This window comes from Poecilia reticulata, chromosome 2, assembly GCF_904066995.2.
Source record: "Poecilia reticulata chromosome 2, P_reticulata-male-v2, whole genome shotgun sequence".
NCBI classification, from domain to species: Eukaryota; Metazoa; Chordata; class Actinopteri; order Cyprinodontiformes; family Poeciliidae; genus Poecilia; species Poecilia reticulata.
The window spans coordinates 26,247,140-26,266,860 of NC_088831.1; the positions used below are offsets into that span (position 1 = coordinate 26,247,140).

At 39.1% G+C, this 19,721-nt stretch overlaps 2 protein-coding genes across 2 annotated transcripts in view; both read left to right on the top strand.

Annotated features, from left to right (window-relative positions):
- The first annotated feature begins 1,099 nt into the window (after nt 1-1,099).
- On the top strand, nt 1,100-5,213 carry creg2 (cellular repressor of E1A-stimulated genes 2). The gene is made up of 4 exons (XM_008434567.3): nt 1,100-1,584; nt 3,664-3,833; nt 4,521-4,634; nt 4,716-5,213. Exons 1-4 carry the CDS (start codon nt 1,105-1,107, stop codon nt 4,855-4,857), a joined length of 906 nt encoding a protein of 301 aa, XP_008432789.2. The 5' UTR covers nt 1,100-1,104; the 3' UTR covers nt 4,858-5,213.
- Nucleotides 5,214-6,548: 1,335 nt separating this feature from the next.
- Nucleotides 6,549-19,721, top strand: part of mgat4a (alpha-1,3-mannosyl-glycoprotein 4-beta-N-acetylglucosaminyltransferase A) — a 37,135-nt gene continuing 23,962 nt past the window's right edge. The window contains exons 1-2 of the mRNA XM_008434584.3: nt 6,549-6,826; nt 6,914-7,513. Coding sequence (XP_008432806.2) covers nt 7,420-7,513 — 94 coding nt within the window. The 5' untranslated portion in view covers nt 6,549-6,826; nt 6,914-7,419. The remainder of the gene's footprint in view (nt 6,827-6,913; nt 7,514-19,721) is intronic.

Here is a 19,721-nt window from a genome sequence, read left to right on the forward strand (position 1 = left end):
TGTCAAATAAGGATTGCATGGCAATTTACTAAATAACCTTCTATGATGTACATTAATATACATGGAAAAGTGGTGAAACTTTTTATTATATTGTGTAGATTCTTGCCTGTACCCAACCTAACATGACATTTTGCAGTTTAGGTCTCTGCAAGTAAGACCTAAAAAGGTGGGTCATTGCCCAGCAAGAACAGAAAAAAACCAAAGACAGAATGAAACAGCTCATTAAAAAGTCTTACAAGATTAATGTTCTGCAGGACCTGCATAATTTACGGTAACATCGAGATATTTCCTGCAGAGCACTGAACTCTCCAGATGGAAGTGAGAGCATATCTAATGAACAGGAAAACACTTGATACTTCATATACTTCAAAATTATAATTTTGTGTACACATGTAAACCTTTTTTCTTTTTCTTTTCTTTCTTTTTTTTTTTTTTTTTTACAAAAAGTGAATTAGAATTAATACAATTAGCTGATTTTTACAGGAAGTGAAATGTTTCATGTTATAATACTGAACAAAAGAGAATAGATTAATTGGTAATTCTTGATCTATTTCTGTATATTTATGCAAAATTACTGAAGTTGCATAAATGTTTTATTCAGCATATTTTACCTCCACAATTAAACAGTGCACCAGTGATTATGTATTTACTACATAACTACTACATAGTTTTCGTTCATTGAGCTCCTTTATGCATAACAGCAGAACTAGAATACACTTATTTAAAAGCCATTTTCTTACTTGTGTGGGGCTTGGTGCAAATAAGCTGCTTTATTGTTTTACTCCATTCACTGCCACCTAATGGGCAGTTGGTGTAAGTTCACGCAAATATTGTTAACGAGAAATCAGATATTCACTCAGTATGCAATATTTTTTTAAACCATCTAAACGCATACATTAACAAAAATTAAAGTGGGCACATTTTATTAAAAAATTTTTTTTTTTAGATTTTTTTATATGTAGACCCAATATACACCCAAAAGACGACTAAAAATGATGAGTGAGGTTTTCGTGTAAGCGTAGAGAGATTTGATGCAGTTTCACCCCATGGACCGCCAGAGGTCGCTGCAGAAAGCTGCCCCTGCCAGCCGAATGTCCTCGTGTTATGAAATCACCCACACGTGAGTTTGTAAACACCAGAGTGGATGTGAAGGGCCATCCTCCTACCTCCATGAGGCCCCGTTACTTTCCCCTGGCGTTGTGCGCCAGCCTCCTGTGTCTTTGCCGGAGCTACACCCTCAGGAGCTCCGTGTCCTGGGTCGTGTCTTCCAACGACGTGGATGTAGAAGATGCCGACTTGTCCGAAGAGGTTGCACCGGCGCTGCTGGTGGACGGCGCCGGGCTGTGGAAAGCCAACGTCCTCGGAGACCGCCTGGAGACTCCCGGACTCGGAGAGCAGGTGGAGCCCGAAAGCGGAGAAGCGGCGCAGCTGTCCTCTCGGCTGTTCTCGTATCCCGTGGAGAAGGTGAAGAAGTCCGGCGGCAGCAGCTCCCCTCCTCCACACCAGGAGACGGCCAGGACTGCCAGATACATCGCCCACTACAGCAACTGGGGTCATCTGGCCACCATTTCCACTCAAGACAAGGTAAGGCTCAGTGGCATGACTGGGTGGGTAGACTTTTTTGACTTTTTTTTTTTTTTTAGCAACAAGGCTGGAACGTTCCTTCTAATAAGGTTAAACTCCCCAAATCCATTTACAACTTTATCAAACTTTATAAAACATTAGTTCATCTTAGAAACTTCAATATATGAAATTGGATCTAAAGCTCTGTAATGTGTTATGTAGCAGGTTATTCAAGGTCGCCATGTACCAGGAAGAAAAAAAAAACAAACAAAAAATTACTGGGTGCAAAACACCAGAGAAAAACCTTTTACAGACCAGAAACGTTTTCATCATGACATAAAAGGAAAACACTTTGGAAAATGCTACATCATGAAAACTAACAAAGAGGTCAGGACAACAAATTTGTGAAAATTTAGGCCTGTTTTTACAATTGTACAATTAATTGATGTCCAAAATTAATATAATATTATGCTACAGTTCTTTAATTTTTCTTTTTTCCTGTTCATCTTGATGCTCATCTTTAGGCCTCGGGTGCCGGTGTTTTGCCAAGTTCAGATACATCTCTGCTCCAACATTGAAAATGGTCCACTACAAACTCAGCATGTCACAAAGTTCTGCAGAGACCTGCTAACGAACCAAAATTTGATTCAGTTGTGTCAAACCAGGGAAACAGCTAAAACATGTTGGATACCTGCCATGAGGACTGACTTAGATACTGCTGCTCTATGCCACTATAATGAACGCTGGCAGCTCCTGGATGGGAAGAAACACTTATTTTTCACTCTAAAATATACACTGATGAACATTTTGACAGATTTGGATCCTGATTTGTCTGTGGATTAACTCAATGATCATTACTTACAAAACAAAAGAAATCTCATTGTCCAGGTGGCTGACCCGCTGTATAGGTCAGCTGCTAAGACAGGAGACCCCTTTATGTGTCCTGGCAACAGTATGTATGTTCTCTTTGTCACTCTCTGACAAATGTCTATATAAATCCTTGCACTATTTGTTCTTGAATTCTCTTCTTCACAATGTTGAACTACAGAAACCATTATACCATATTTACCTGTGAAGTCCCTTGCTATTCTCCCCTCCTATGGTGACCTCAGATAAAGATTATTTTTAGCTGTTTCCATATTCCATTTTATGTTTCTCTTCGTTTTCTGACACTTGCCCTATTATACAAGTGTCATTTCTCAAATTCAGAGATCAGATAGTTCCATAAACATCCATCCATCCATCCATCCATCCATCCATCCATCCATCCATCCATCCATCCATCCATCCATCCATCCATCCATCCATCCATCCATCCATCCATCCATTCATTCATTCATTTTCTTGACACCCTTGTCCCTTAGTGGGGTCGGGAGGGTTGCTGGTGCCCATCTCCAGCTAACGTTTCGGGGGAGATTCACCCTGGACAGGTCGCCAGTCTGTCGCAGGGCAACACAGAGACACAGAGGACAAACAACCATGCAAACACACACTCACACCTGGGGGCAATTTAGACAGACCAATTAACCTGACAGTCATGTTTTTGGACTGTGGGAGGAAACCGGAGTACCCGGAGAAAACCCATGCATGCACAGGGAGAACATGCAAACTCTTGCTGCAAGGCAACAGCTCTACCAACTGCGCCACTGTGCATTCCATAAACAAAAGTTGCATAATGATGAGTTAATGATTTAACTGTATTTTTGAGAAAACAAAGAATCCCCTGCTCTGTGCAGTGTCCTTAGTTTTTAAAAATAGATTCAACAAATCCACGCAGTTTTTCGTTTTGATCGCAGATTAATTTAGAATAACTCAGCCTTCATTTCCACAGTCTAAATTTTGTTATTTTCACACTTGTCTTAAGTTGAGGTGGTTGTGAAGAAGAATTAAAAAAAATGCTCATTTTCTGTTTTCATACATAAAATATTGGTTCCATAAACCTGTTTTTAAATAGTTTCTGTTCAATGTGTAGTCAAGATATTTTAGGTTTTTGTGCTAGAGATGATCACTGATTCCAGATTATTCCATGAAAAACAGTCAAATAACCCTTTTCGCTTAAGATTGTAACGATATTCTTTTTGCAACACCTTTTTTACACAGATCAGAGGTGTTCCCTTTGGAAACATCTTCTCGGTCAGTGACGGACCACTGGATAACAGCACTGGAGTGATCTATTTTTATGTGACTCCAATGGACAACACTGTGACGGACCTGAAAAGTAATCCGTATGCCTCTCTCACATTCTCAGAAGCTGAGGGGGACTTCTGCAGGCAAGCCTAAGTTTACTATGCTTGTATTATTCTTTTTGATAAAATTACACCAGTCTGAGAAGTCAGGGTATGCAAACTTAAATCACACTATGAAGTTCAGAACATAGAGTAAAATATTTAATTTGACTTCCATCAAATTGTGCTTCTAGGGCTTAAGGAAATTGTCCATGTGAAAGGTACTTGTAACTCCATATATTTTTTTAAATCTAATTGTATAAACTTTATCATTGTTTCAGACTCTGTCATAGATCTAGGTTTTGGGAAGGTTTGATAAGTCAACTTTTTAATCTTCAGCAACATTTGGAAAGTGGTAGAATATAATTCACAAATTTCATAAGATCTTTACTATCTGATTTCCCCCAAATTCCGAGATCAGATAGTTTTACCTGCCTCTGCCAGGAGGTGGCAGAGTTTCAGTTAGATTGAAATCCGAAGTTGTCCAAAAAAAAATCTACTAAGATCTTTAGAGATTTCCTGAACATGTATCTATATTATACAGTTCTGTAAACAATAGGATTCAATAAAGTATATTTAACACTCACTATGTGTAGATACCTCCACAAAGCGAGGCTAGCTTGTTGGCTTAGACATAAAAAGGAAATCTGCCACCACATAATGTAGTTACCGAAAAGCTTAAAAAGAAAAACGTTTTAGTAACCAAGGTGTCATATTCTGCTGTGTTTCAAGGCAAATGGTGTATGATCCAGAGGATCCCAGATGTGCTCGACTCACACTGACAGGCAAAATGGTGGAGGTGGCCCCGGAGGAACTCGCTTTTGCAAAGGAAGCGATGTTTTCGAGGTGCTAGAGCTGTAGGCGACGGTAGTGTGCTAACAGTACGTTTGATAAGTGTAAACTCACATGTGACCCTGTTTTAAACAGACATCCCGTGATGGCAAAGTGGCCAGTGGGACACAAGTGGTTCTTCATGAAGATGGATTTGATTCAGGTCTGGCTACAGGACTGGATCGGGGGCGTATCAATCATCCCACTGGAAGACTACTTCAAAGCTACGCCCTTCTGAGATCCTGCCTCGCCTTGCTTCACATCAGTTCTGCTGTCTGTGCCACAGTTGACACCTGGCACAGTCTGATAAGGAAGCACTGATGTGCAAAGACTATAAATGTAAAAGTGTGTGTGTCTGCGCATTGCTTTTCAGAATGCTGCTGCTGTTCTAATTAGTGAGAGAGAAAGGTTGTTGCATGTTTGCAGTCTGCTCCCTCCCAGCTTATTGGTTTCATAAGCTTTATGCGTGAATGTATGTATAGTGTTTTTAAACTGACTGATTGTATGGAAATGTAATCTTTTTATGATATTTTATGGGTTTGCACTATAACAATGGTGTTTTAAAAATAAAGTAAAATTTCTTATTGAAATCTAGCATTTTGTGTTGGTACTCCTCTTGAGTCAGGCACCTTTTTGTATGGTTTTCTGTTATTTACATAATCATAAACATGTCAGCAAAATATGCCAAAAAATGTTGAGTAACTGTATATTGTAAAATGAGTATTTTGAAGAACTTGATTACCCCTATCTGGTGAAGACTGGTTGTTGCAGAAGGGGTTTATATAGTGACAAAGCTAAAAAAAAAACATTCTACTTGGGCCAAATGGTTTTGCGAGTTGACCTATAATAAATGTATGCTAAGGGACTATTTTATTTTCTAATAATAGAGAAAAAACAGATGACCTACCCTGACTGGGAGGAAGGCGGAGAAAACCCATGCATGCACTTGGGCAACATGCACGCTCCATGTAGAAAGATCCCAGTCTGGGATTCGAATCCAGAACATCCTTGCTGCAAGATTGTTGCTAGTATATGCTCCATTATGCAGACCCTTCTGGAAAACACGGGAAATAAAATTTTCACTGATTCTTAGTAGGAAAAACATCAGTACTAATTATTTGCAAGGCATGGAAAAGCAAATTGTAAAGCAGAGGATTTTTAAAAATTAAAATATTTAAGCCTCCTTTGGAAGACTTTTTCCCATCTTATATCATGGAATTTTGTAACCTTCGAGGACTAAAAGTAAACAAAGGTTTACTTCTTTAACTTTAACACAGCCAAACTGGCAAGTATGTGTGAAGTAGGATGGTGTTGTGACTGGTTCCCCTTGTGGCCACATTATGAAAGCATGCACTGTAGGTTTTCTTGCAGAGGTCTGCAACTGCTGCAACTTTGATCTAGTATCCCTGGTCCAACACGCCCGAACCAATTTGTCAAGTTGTCCAGAGCTGCTAATGACCTGATTATTCTACTTAAATGTATTAAATCAGAGAAGCAATTAAGTTTCAGGACACTGACCTTAGATGACTGGATCGTTGAACCATCATTTGAAAGCCAATGCACTGGTTCTCAGTATGTGGAATAAGTTGCTGGGCGGTCGTATTAGTATGATAAATGCAAAAGGAAGTGCAAAGAAATCATCTATGATGAATCGGACGACAAAGACAAGTTCTGATGGCTACTCATGTTCCGTTTACCTCTGAAATCAGAACTTGGATTTTAGAATGAATAAAGTATTAGTAGTCGCAGTTCTGATTTTAATTAACTTTGAACAGTTTTATTTACCATAATTTGACAAATACAAACGATTTTTATTTGAAACAGTTATAGATGAAAATCACCATCTGTGAACAGCAAGGGCTTTATTTTGAAAGTTGTCACCGGAAGACATTGATCTCTAAAACATTGACATGACATGTGGACCAAGTAGTTAGTTACTAATGTCACGTTACGTTTGACTGTATGATGTATTGAAATAACGGGATGTCTGATACTTTTGGTATTTACCCAAAAAGAAAAGAAAAGCGCAAAATAAGAAGTAATTAGCTTTCAAGTAGTGAAAAGAGTCCCTAGTTCTGTTCTGGCAGCTTTTGTTGTTGACTGCAGGTTGATGGACACAGCCAGCGGAGTTTCTACTTCATGTTAGCTCAGTTAGCTAACTAGCTTCAGCTCCGGGGGGTCGTACTGGACCGGGGCTTGCCTAAAGGGTAAAATTTGGTGGCTCCTTTGGACGTGCCCCAAGGAGGCAGCAACACGTAGGTTTCTAATGCAAACCCTCCTTTATCTGTTGGCAGTTGAAGCGGAATCAACGTGATTTGAGGCGTAGCCTCCCGCACACCGTCAGAGCTTCAGCAGCCTATCCCGGAGGATCCGCCGTCACACACTTGAAATGCCTTCTACTTGGAACTTGTAGCTAACGAGCGGCGTCTGTAAATATCAAAATGGGCTGTATGGACAGCTAGGCGACCATGTAAGCTATCTTGTCACGTAAGTCGTTTGAATTGTGTCAGACCGCAGCAGAAAGGTAGAGGAAGAGCAGCCCTCCGTCTAGAACCGACCAGAGACAACGCAGAGAGGACCAAGGTTACATCTGAGCGCTGGTCTCTCTCTCTCAGCTGAGAAGTCGGTATTTACTGTGTTGTGAACTGGGCCGTTTTATACGCTCGTATGCTTTCGCCTACGCCCGTCTCAACATCTTGAGGGCAGGAAGAGACGGACGGACGGAGAGGGAGTGGAGGGAGGCAACGGTAGCTCCGGGTTCCCCCGACACTCAGCCGAGGAGAGGCATCGCTGAAATGAGATGAGGCTCAGAAATGGAACTGTGGCCACTGCGTTAATTTTCTTCACGTCCTTCCTCAGCCTGTCCTGGTACACAGCATGGCAGAATGGCAAAGGTAGGTTCAATATAACTCGTATCGGTGGGCTAGTAGAGGCCCCCTACTTGTGCCAGAAAGAGCTATGACTTCGTGACTGAGCACAGCACAAAACAACCGCAAAGCATAGAGAAAGTAGTCTGTTGGTTTTAATGCGTCTCCGAATAATGCACAACGTAAAGGTTTCGAAGCATTTGTTCACTTAAGTTATTTAACCCCTTGATATTTGTATTTATTGGCATCTCGTTTGGGGTGCACTGACCTGTCTTTTCCTGACCGATGCGGATTTCTCACTCAACATTATAGCTTTTTTTTTTTCTGTAGAGCTGGACTTTTTAGATGAGAACATTTACTGAAGGCTTTTTTTTAAAGGAAGCAGTAGTTTTGTGAGGAAAGGGAATGAGTGAGTATAGTGACTGGCCTTCACAAAAAAAGTGTTAATGTACAGGTCTGAACACCAGATGGCAAAACTTCAGATTATCCCCTGTTATACATAGAAAGATATCTACCTAACAATTTTCTGATTTCTGGCAGATTGATTACCAAATGTTTGGTAACACTTTATTTGAAGGGGGGTGAATAAGACTGTCATGACACTTTCATAAACATGACATAACAACTGTCATGAACATGAATAAGCCTTCATGAATATTTATGATTGTTGTCATAAAGCGTCATTTGGTAGATTATGACACTTTTAATACAAAGTTGACATTATTCAAAATGTCTTTGTTATGGCAACTTGACGTTAACCAAGAAATCATTACTGTTTAAACTTTACCTTTAATAATATAAAGTTACCTAATTTTTAAAGTGCAATCAGTAATACTTTTGTATCAAATTTATATCAGTTGCGTTGCGTTGGAGTTGTAGACTGCACTAATTCTAACAATTATCTTAGGCATTTTTTTTAAACCAATGTCTATTCATAAAAACGGCAGAAATTTTTAAAAAATGTATTTCGTCAGGAATATTTAAGTGGAAAATTTAAAGGAACCTGGTCTTCTGCATAACTTTTTTTTTAAATGTCTTAAGTTAGTAACATCCTTTCTTCTTCTATTACCATCTTGGTTTGTCTCTCGTTTAAATCTTATTGTTATGAACGACTTCCTGACTCATTGGGATGGTCATCAGAGGACCCTTTTCGCTGTGATGGCTTTGACACAGTTTCCGCATGAGGCCCGGTTAACAATCTGGGGAACGACAAGCTGACCTGAGACCAGCTGAACGTTGTGACACAGCAGCTGCTGTTGTGTCTTTAGAGTCATTAAATTTTCATCCAGTAGCTCAACATTTATGGGAAACGTACCCATGCTCACTTCACGCAAGGAACACAGTCAACTGAAAACGACAGCCACCTTTACATGGGAACATATTTTACATCTGCTAACACACCCCATTGAATCTCTAAGTACCAAAGCGAGATAACATATCTTCATATTTTCAGTCATAGCAACAGATAGCGCAGTCGTAACGCCTATGTCACCATCGAAATGCAGCTTGCTTTCCAAAAAACCCCCAAAAGAAACTTGAGGTCTTTTATCGGATGATCAGTCATATTTATATACATCCTGTCAACATTTGACCATGAGATTATGACCCTGCTGAAGCTGTTTGGTTGTTTCACTGGGAGGAATTATACCAGGCTCCCCCAGCATATGTCGGGACGGTTAAGGGCCTCACTGTCTCGTTATCAGCAGAGTACAAATAATAGCAGCTTTTAGATAAATTACCAGCCAAAGCTTCATGTTGTGATTTCTCAGAAGCTTATCATTTTGATGGCATATTTTCCATTAAAGGCCATGTGAGTGAGCAGCAGCACTAAAAGCAGGCAGAGAATGCTCAGTCACCGGTCAGTTAAGAGGACAGGCACGATAAGCAGCGTTCAAGAGATTATGCCGTCCGCTTTGTTTGTAGCCCATGTTGATAAATTGCATTCCGTCAATATCATTAGGAGTGAGCACTTAATTGCTCAGTTTAATATTACAGTCACACACTTGTCTTGAAGAGCTTAGAATCGGATTCTGGCTCACTTTGGACTTCGTTTGAAATGATGATGATGTCTAACTTTAACACTGGTTGCCTTTTACTGTAGCTGTTCTTTTTACCTTACACGTCACTCCCTTTGTACAAAATAGATTTTTTGTGCTTACAGAACCTGTTGTTTGAGGATTTTCTGGTCATGCGGTAATGCCACCTGTGAATCAAATTGGCCTTCGGGGATAATAAGTATAGCTTGAATTTTGAACCTTGTGAGTTAGACAAAAAAGGGTTTGCAGCAAAGTATTGCTTCTGCATCTGTTGTGGGCTTGAGTTGGTATGGCTGAGAAGTGGTTCACCTCAGTCTAGAACTGAGACGGTTGCAAAGGCATTGTACTGTTCGACCCGTCTGCAAACGGTGTGTGCGCAATCATGTGCTGAATGTGGCCGAGAAGGTCAGAAGTTAAGGCTGCAGCCTGTTATACAATTCTGGATTTGAAATGAAAAAGGATTTATTTAAAAATGAAAATAAATGCTCTGAAGTGGAATGGTATTTTTGTAAATATTTTAACAAAATATAATTTTAACTAAAACAGACTAAAACTCAAGTTGTCCCTTGAGTTCAACTCTTTCAAACTCTTTCAAATTTATGTTAGTGATTTGCTTTATGTCCTGCTATGCTTTTGATATTTAGATAGCAATAATAATAATAATAAAAAAATCTGCCAGTCTTTCAGTTTTACTTTCAGTTTTAACTTTAGGATGCATAGGGAAATCTATCTAAATGTATGGGTGGGGAGTTTCAGTTGAGGTATCCTCCTGCATGGTTAAGCTGTTGTTCTGACTAAATGACTGACAGAAATTGTAAGGTTGGGGAGATAATTCAGACTCAAATCAGGTGTTGAAGCAGAGATGCAGCTGAAACTTGCACTCATTGTCTGCCTCTTAACCTTTTAAAGGGACAGTTTAGGTTTTTCTTGAAGTGAGGTTATGTGTGTGGTGCACAAATGTCAAGTAGAAAGCTGAAGAATTTCTTAGCAGTGGATTTATAAAGACTTGTCAAGAAAAAAGTTTTTTTTTGTTGCTGATTTTTAGCTATGTACAACTCAAAAATGTTGACATTCTTGTACTACAACGGTATAGCAATGGATATAAGAGAGTAGTCACAAGAGTTACTAGTTATGTACTGAAGTGAACCATTAGATTTTGTGACAGAGTGCTCTGTGCAACAGGATTGTAGGTGGTTTGTTTCTGTGCTTCTCCAGGTCTTAAATTTGTCTGGAAGTTGTCCAACATGCGACTTCCAACATTCACAATCAGCCACTTAGGTAGACCTGGGATCTGAAACTGTACAGCAACTTTTGGATGCATCTCTTCTCCAACACGCCTGAAGCAAAGGCTGCGCTACCTTCTTGGTTTCTCAACAAGTGTGAAGGCCTGGTCATTAACCATTAATTTTATTTAATTACTTTTATACGAACTTGCAAATATGCTACATCATTCTACAAAATGTGAAGGAATGAAAATTAATATCTTGGTTCCAAAATCCCCAAACTATCCCTTTAAGGTCTCCTCATATCTGAAGCATGAAGGGCACGTGCTTGTATTCATACTATTTCTGGATTTCTTGGAACAATGGTGTTCTCAATTATGTACCATTTTCACTACAACCTTGAAGTCCATAAAGCACCTCTTTGTCAACTGTCTCCTCCAAAGAACACAAAGATGAAAAAAAAAAAGTTATTTCTTACCAGAATGTTAATTCAGTTTTTGAATTCTTTTTGTCCCTGAGAGATAAAGCATCATTATTGTTTTTCTTCTGACTCATAGATTTGTTTGCTGTGGATTTGACTCCACCCTTTGAATTGGGAGTTTTATTGTCACTGTTATGTGCCGTCACAAAAACAGGATGCGTAGAGTCCTGGTGGGCCCTTGGTACAGAACATAAAAATGATGTCACTTAGTCGAGTTATTAGCGGTGCGGACTGGAACATATAGGCTTTAGGCTTTGTTGTGAAAGCTGGAGCGTTTTAAAACATTCTCTTTCACCATCATTCTTACCAGGCGTTAAGTAACAGAAGCCACGCTGTGCAGTCAGGTCTGCACAATATTTCAATGTTAAAAAATAAATTTACTGTTTAATTATTTATTAGCTTTTTATCCCCCAGGGTGAATTTTAGCATCAGTCAAGCTTTAGTCAAAGGTCACACTGCAACTGCACTCGGTTTGCTGTATGGCCTTTTAGTACATGCTTAGCATGCATTAACCAAATCCTTCTACAGTATATTTGACAATAACTAGCTTTCAGTTTGTTTTTAATATAATTTCTCTTCCTGACTACGCCCTTTGAGGGCGTCATTTCAAGACCAGGTCATTTTGAAAATCGCTGTTTCACAGGAAACAAACATGCGTTTACTCATAGCAGGGCGTGGAGTTACAATTTTGTCATTTATATGTTTTGCAGTGAGACTGTTGGAGAAGAAATACTGTTGGAGGATTTACTTTTTTATTGTTATCATTTATTTTTGGATGTATTCCTCACTTCTGACAGCCAGCCTGGTTTAGCTGATATTTGTCAGCTGTCCAAACAAGCTTTGGTGAATGACTCTCCAGAATGTGTACTTTTCTGTCAGGGTGTCCTTCATCCTCTTAGTGGGGAGGCATGTCAGTGATTACAACTCAAGTAGGTTTTTGACAGCATTTACAAGCAGAATAAAGTATCGTTCAGATTACATTTTGCTGGTAAAATAGGCAGAAAAAGTAAAATTTGTTTTATAAGCTGGCACAGATTCCTCTGCTCTTAATAAAAATGTATAGCTTTTATCTGTCCAGCTGTTTTTAGGGGATGTCATTGACGACTGAACTGCACTCGTTGTTTTTCTGTTGTACTGAGTGTAAAATTAGAACTGACAGCTTTCTATATGCGGCCTGACATCTTGCAACAGCAAGCAGATTATATGTTACCACTCTTAAGAAAAGTTTTTTGTTTAATCCTCAAATGTTTACGTATTCTATAGTCCATAGTTTGGACATAGATGTCGATCCTTCTTTACGCATAATAATTGTGAATTCTGTTTTTCACTAGTCCTGGTTATTAAACCCATGCACTGTATGCCCATTTATGCAATAACAAGTCAGATTTTCTAGTTGGGATACAAAATGCTTGATACAAATCTAGTGACGCAGAAGACAAATCTTGAAAGAAACAACTGCAAAATGTTTTAGAGGATTTGAGTTTGTAGTGACTGAAAGCAGCCAGTTGGGTGCTAATAAGCACCACTAGCTTTCACAGCAAAAATACAGACACAATAGATGAGGTTTAGAGAATTGAGACATTTTGTTCTCATAGTATAACTCAACCGATTTTTTCGCCAGCCTCAAGACATGCAAAAAACATTGGGTATCTAACTTTATTATCAGTTTGAGTTAGTTTCTCTGATCACAAAATTTGATCGTCTTTATGTTCAGGAAGTTGCTTTTAAACCGTAAAAGTGTGCTGAGCATCTAACAACACAAGTTGATGACAAAGAGCACGAAAAACGAAAGTACAGCGAGAAACATGAGCATCGGTGAAATGTGCCGATAGATTAATGGCTTTGAATCCAGTTTTTTAAATTGTTTTTATTTTTATAGTAGTTGGAAGCTTTGGCACTTTATAGCAGCGGCCTTTCACAGTTCAGAGCTTTGTGTTAGGTTACAAAGAGTTTGAACATTTCAGCAAATACTGAAACTATACCTGAGCCAGTTAGAGTTTGGTGATGAGCTATGTCTCCAAACCACAACCATTTTTTGACCCACAGTTGATTTAAAATGCTTCTACTTGCTAGAGAAAATACTTCTCCACCTGTCAGTATGCACTGACATGTCAGCTGGCTGAAAGAAAGGTACCCAACTTTTTTGTGGAAAGAGAACATGTGTGTGTGTGTGTGTGTATATATATATATATATATATATATATATATATATATATATATATATATAAAAAAATTCCCTTCTCACCCTCCGCGGGTGGTCTGTTTCATCCTCTGAGCTCGGGTCCTCTACCAGAGGCCTGGGAGCTTGAGGGTTCTGCGCAGTATCTTGGCTGTGCCTAGAACTGCACATTTCTGGACTGAGATGTCTGATGTTGTTCCTGGGATCTGTTTGAGCCACTGCTCCAGTTTGGGGGTGACTGCCCCGAGGGCCCCGATGACCACAGGCACCACTGTGGTCTTCACCTTCCAGGTCTTTTCCAGTTCCTCCCTGAGGCCCTGGTATTTCTCCAATTTCTCATGCTCCTTTTTCCTGATGTTGTAATCACTTGGTATTGCTACATCCACCACAACGGCTTTCCTCTGTTCTTTATCCACCACCACAATGTCCGGTTGGTTCGCCATTACCATCTTGTCTGTCTGGATCTGGAAGTCCCACAGGATCTTAGCTCGGTCATTCTCCACCACTTTTGGGGTGTTCCCCACTTTGACCTCGGGGCTTCCAGTCCATATTCTGCACAGATGTTCCTGTACACTATGCCCACCACTTGGTTATGTCGTTCCATGTATGCTTTCCCTGCCAGCATCTTGCACCCTGCTATTATGTGCTGGACTGTCTCAGGGGCCTCCTTGCACAACCTACACCTTGGGTCTTGTCTGGTGTGGTAGATCTGAGCCTCTATTGCTCTGGTGTTTAGGGCCTGTTCCTGGGCGGCCAGGATGAGAGCCTCTGTGCTGTCCTTGAGTCCAGCTTTCTCCAGCCATTGGTAGGTTTTCCTGACATCAGCCACTTCAGTTATTTGTCGGTGGTACATCCCATGTAGGGGCTTGTCCTACATGGGATGTACCACCGACAAATATTTGTCGGTGGTACATCCCATGTAGGGGCTTGTCCTACATGGGATGTACCACCGACAAATAACTGAACTATATATATATATTTATTTATTTATTTATTTATTTATTTATTTATTTATTTTATTTTTTCTTTCCAGAAATATTTTAGGTTGCAATAATTTGTGAAAAGACATGGTATGTGAAGTAAAAGAGCTACCCCAGCAGATAGCTTCCCTAATTAGCCAGTTTATATCCGCTTTATACTTTTTATAGACCGTCTTACAAACAGGCATAATATTCTTGGCACTTTGAAAATGCTCCATTTCAAAGGTGATTATTCAAAATTTCTGCTCGTCTGCGTAAAAATCAATATAATAAGTGTTTGTGACATACCTGTGATAATCAGTGTGATTTTAGCAGTGGTATGAGAAATTAATGGCCTTTAAAAATCCAAGTAATCAGCACACAGTGTGCCTTTTTTGTTTTAATATCTTTGTTGTAATTACCGTAAAACTGTGGTTCTCTTCTCGGTCACAGATCAGTTTGCAGCCTTCAGCGTTCCTTAACCTCGGGTCATGCCCAATTTAAAAGCCTGCTGACATGGGGATGTACTAGTTGCCCACTTTAAATTTCGACGTAGAGGAGTTTTCTCTTGCCGTAGAACAATAGCTCTTGTGTTTAATGCCTTCTAAATACAAGGATGATCAGCTAGGCTTTTTATTTATTATGATTGTGGTCCTAAATAATAAATGACTTGGCTCTGTGGTTAAAGCTACATGGGAGGTGTTTATTTTGGTGTGGCAGGATGATGAGCTCACAGCTTATATTATCGCTATTATGAGAAATGCACAGAGGACTTTTTCAGTCCACTAATTCGTACCAAGCCTACATTAAAATGTCTTCTGGATGATTTACATGTAATGATGAAATGATGTGTTTAATATGAGATTAAGGCTTTTTATGTGATTTACAACAACAGGCAACTTCCTTCTTGGAAATGCTACTTCCCCTGGCTTTCCTTGGCGTTTCTCGTTTTCCTTCATCGCCACATCGTTTCTAACACAATAGGCCAGAAATAGCTTGTGTCATTGCTGCATAGGAGGCAAATGAGCCAGCAGATGCTGTGTTGAAAGGGTAGCTCCATAATAAAGCTCGGGATAGTAAAGGATGTGGCTTGGATATGTCGTGCTATCCTGTTTGTAGCCACTTACTGTTTGAGTGCGTGTGTCTCTCTCTGCGCACATTTAGAGTGGACAGTTTGAAACGGGGCAGCTTGCCAGACAAATCCCGAGTGGCCCGGAGGGCAAAGGAGAGTGGAAGGAGTAAAGCTTAAGAGATGTGAGGATCCTGAGGTGCTATCTGTATAATGGAGAGGGAGAGGCCTCCAATGCTGACAAGGCAGGGGAGCAGCGAGGTGCAGACATATGCATTTGTCGTCGTCCAAAGCAGTTTTCCTCCATTTAAACGGACGTCGTCAGCGGTTAGCGAGTTAACAATCGTTATTGTTTGCCTCCTCATGCTTTCTGTTGGCTTCCTCTGTGCCACAGTGCTCTCCATTCATTTGAGCGTTTTCCCTCTTTTACTTCTGAACAGCATTCCCAGACAGCAGCACACAGTTTCCTTTCAGGCTGGGGAAGAGAGATGGCTGTTATTTGCTTCTAGTAGTCCTCTGTTTTATTATGTGTCATGAGACTTCTCTTCATACTGGTATACACTTTGTTTGTTATCTATCTGCATGCCAGCAAACATTGTGGCTGCTGGGCAATAAGACAATGATATTAAAAAAAAAACATTTCCAATGCTCGAACATACTTGGAACTAAAATAAGCTGTTCTGTGTGTCACAGGAAGTTGATGTCATCTTTTTGATGTCAGCTCTTTGCTGAAGTTTGCTGTGAACTTCGTCATAGTTGCGTTTCCACTTCCTTAGAAATTCAAAGGTCCGTTCTTGGCAACACAGGTGGTTTCCATGAAAGTGGTTTTTCAAAAACTCGCAATATAGCACGATACTTGATTATTGGCATCCCAGATAAAGAAGTTTACATGAACCTTAAAACAAATCGTTGTAATGATTTGGACATGTTGGACGTTCATAGACCCTTCTGGCTCACTGGTTGTCAAAGTTAAGTCTTCAAATTTATCAGCAGGAAGTTTAAAAAAAAATGCATTCAGAAATAAGAGGAAGTTTTCTTAAACTATATGTATTTATCTATGGAAAGAATAAACATGGAAATCATAACAGTCTATTAAAAAAGTCTAAGCGAAAATCCAGTTTTATATGAACTACTTGCTGCTCATACGATCATATTCAATAAATTAATATTCATTATTTATGTCACTCAATTCACTAAAAAAACTTGTAATGATTAATTACACACAGACAAATCTTTTAAAGCCTTTATTTCTGCTATTTATGATGATTTTCCATTGAGGGCTAGTGACATGATATTTAAGATTAGAATATTACATCAGAACAATAAAAACACTGAAATGCGCTCTTATCGAAGAGTATGTTTATTACCTGCATAAAAGTTATTTTTAATTTGACAAATGAGCCTCATGAGAACACATTAGATGTGGCTGTACAAGACAAGCAATTTAACTCTGCGCTCAACTCTATCTGGAAAAGATTAATACAGAAATCTAAACTTTCTTTTGTACAAGAATTCATTTTGTTATCAAATATCTATCCTGGCTTATTTAATAATAAGCCAGGGTAGATAAGTACTCTAGAAAATGTATTGCATCAGAAAAACCCTTTTATTGAGGGGAACTTTAATGAAAAAAAAGAAGCTTTTAGAGGTCTCCTGAAGTAAGCAGGAGATAAAAGCCTGTGGAAACAATGTAAAAATCCTAAATGCAGGAAATCATTACAGACTGAAAGTTCTGATATCTAATAAGTACTTCAGTTGCATTTATTTTAAATGAGTGAAAATCCCTCGACATAGTGAGCGTTTTCTCCTACTCAGTAAATGGTATGAAAATAAAAAAGATGGATTATTCTAACATTTTTAGACTGAATAGAAGTGATTGAAATAATTAATACAAGTGGCTGAAAAGAATAAAATATTAAACTATTTCACGTCTATTGACACTTTTTTTTTTACCTTAACTGTTAGTTATTGTAGTGAATTTCTCCATAGTACTGAAAGCAGTGCTGCTTTCCTTTCTTCACAACTGCAATTTCTATTAAGGTAACACAATCCTTTATTTGCCTTCTAGAAGTTTTTTTTTTTTTTTTGCCATGAATGTGGTACACATAGCTGCCCAGCTGAGGGGAACAAAACCCGCTGCCAACTAGTACTTGGCAGCATTTTTGCAGAGCATCACCACTATTTATGATGGCAGGGTGTGCATAGGACTACTGACATTGTTGAAGTCCAGTTTAAATATGACAGGACATTTACCTATTTTTTAAATTCTTTTTTATTTTACTGCCTACCTTTTAACAGAAGGTTAATTTTCACACTTAAATAACATTTAATTTTTTTCAATGAAGCAAATCAGTCTATTTGTAACGTAGGCATCATATGACTTTCTGTGACTCAAGTTGTACCATAATACTTCTGCTTTTTCTGATGCGACTGCCATGTTAATGAGTTTGTTGTACAGATTTATAAATGTACTTGATGTGTGAAATCTGAATGGGGAAAATCAGTGAAGCAGTAGTGTGAGATGAATTGATGGCAATAAAGATGTTACTCTAGAAAACGTATCAGAAAAGCCCTTTTGTTGAGGGGAACTTTAAAGAACAAAAAAAAGAAGCTCACTGTGGTGGTAAAGATGGAAGTAAGATGGACGGAATCATATGGTGTAACACACCGCTTGCTCTCCCACACAGACAACCAGTCGACTGCTGGATCTTATCGTGACTTGCAGGACAGGAGGATAAAAACATTGGGTGGTGGTCGGGCTAAAACAATGAGTCCATGGTGAGGAAGCAAAATTAAAATGCTGGGTGGGAAACCTGCCAAGCTGGCAAATGAGCTCAGCATTTCAGGCACTCTTTCTCTCTTTGATCACTCGACCTTTTTGCTTTCATTTTATCAGTGAAATTAAAAGATGTAGAAGCCTCTCAAAAAGAGAGAGCTGGATAAAGGTGTGTGTCTTCCCCCCACCCCCTGCAAATTACTCGAAACCGTTAGGGGAGTATCACGTGCCGACTCATGGATTGATTTGCACTTCTTGTCAAGACAATACCTCCAAAAATCAATACTACTACTGTGTGCTCGTGCGGTATTAGTGATGTGTGTTTGGCAGCTTGTTTTTATTCTCTGCTGTGATGCAGACTGCATAATACTGACGAGCAAGCTTTAAATGGAGATCACAGTCGTACTCCCCAATTTTTAGACCAAATGAGAAGTAGGAAAAGATTAGCATGAAGACAATGTTTTTTTTATTTCAACGTGGTTTTAACTATTTAACCTCTGAGGAGTTTGAGGTATAATGGATAAAAATAGACAGGTTTGTGAACCTTTTTCTACAGACATCAATGTCTTGCACTTTTTAAGACCTCACAACTTGGCAAAGTTTCTTTTGTACATATAAGCTCATCTTTAAAGCCACAAAGTCCCTATATGCACGATGCATGTAAAGTTGCTGTTCTCCAGTTGAAATGAGATTAAGGACTGGGCACTCTGTCAAATGATTGGTTTTATTGCACAGTAGGAACAAATTGCTGTCATACATTTATGGTCAATTAGCTACTATAAGCTATCAAAACAGTTTCTAGTGACTACGTTGCTGTTTTAGTTTGTCAAATATATTTTGCAATGTGTTGCAAAAGGAAAATGTGGTGGAAAAATAAACAAGGTCATTTTTTCCTCTAAAGCGTGTAATGCACGAAGTGATTATGCTGTTTTTAAGAATGACGAGCAAAATGTAACTTTTGCTTAATGCCTTTCTGTTGCGTAACCAGAGATGTAACAGTGATATCTTTAGACTTCAGCAGATTAAAAACCAACATCCAGTACTACGGTAGATATTTCTGTGTGTGTAATTGGGTTAAATTACCCCACAAGCACACTTTCTGCTTCACAGTTTATGTTGAATCATCTGCATCACTGATAAGATTTAGCTGAGCATGTGTTTTAAGACACTTTACAAATCAGCTCATAAATCATCCGTTTTTCAGTATCGCTTTTATTTTAGCACACAGTCTTCACCCGCTTGTCCTTTATGCATTAATTTCATATTTGTCATGATGCTATTTGGGATTGATAGGTGATCAGTTTGTGTGTTGAAAAAAGTGAAAATGTGCTGGAAGTGTGAAACTTGGCTCCAGCACTGACATCTACACATTCTGTGCTGCATGTCTTCCACTTGTGTACACATACGACACAAATCCCACCTCAGCACTCATGAACTGTCTGTCAGCACCTTGCCTCAGCAAGGCAGAATTAAGTGAAGGGCAGATTAGCAGTGCAAGCTTTGGATGAACAG

What these genes read in the sequence shown, in the direction of transcription:
- creg2 (XM_008434567.3), top strand. Translation starts at nt 1,105, where the DNA reads ATGAAATCACCCACACGTGAGTTTGTAAACACCAGAGTGGATGTGAAG. An exon ending in GCTGAGGGGGACTTCTGCAG is followed by an intron (nt 3,834 to 4,520) that starts GCAAGCCTAAGT and finishes CTGTGTTTCAAG; the next exon opens with GCAAATGGTGTATGATCCAG. An exon ending in AAGGAAGCGATGTTTTCGAG is followed by an intron (nt 4,635 to 4,715) that starts GTGCTAGAGCTG and finishes TGTTTTAAACAG; the next exon opens with ACATCCCGTGATGGCAAAGT.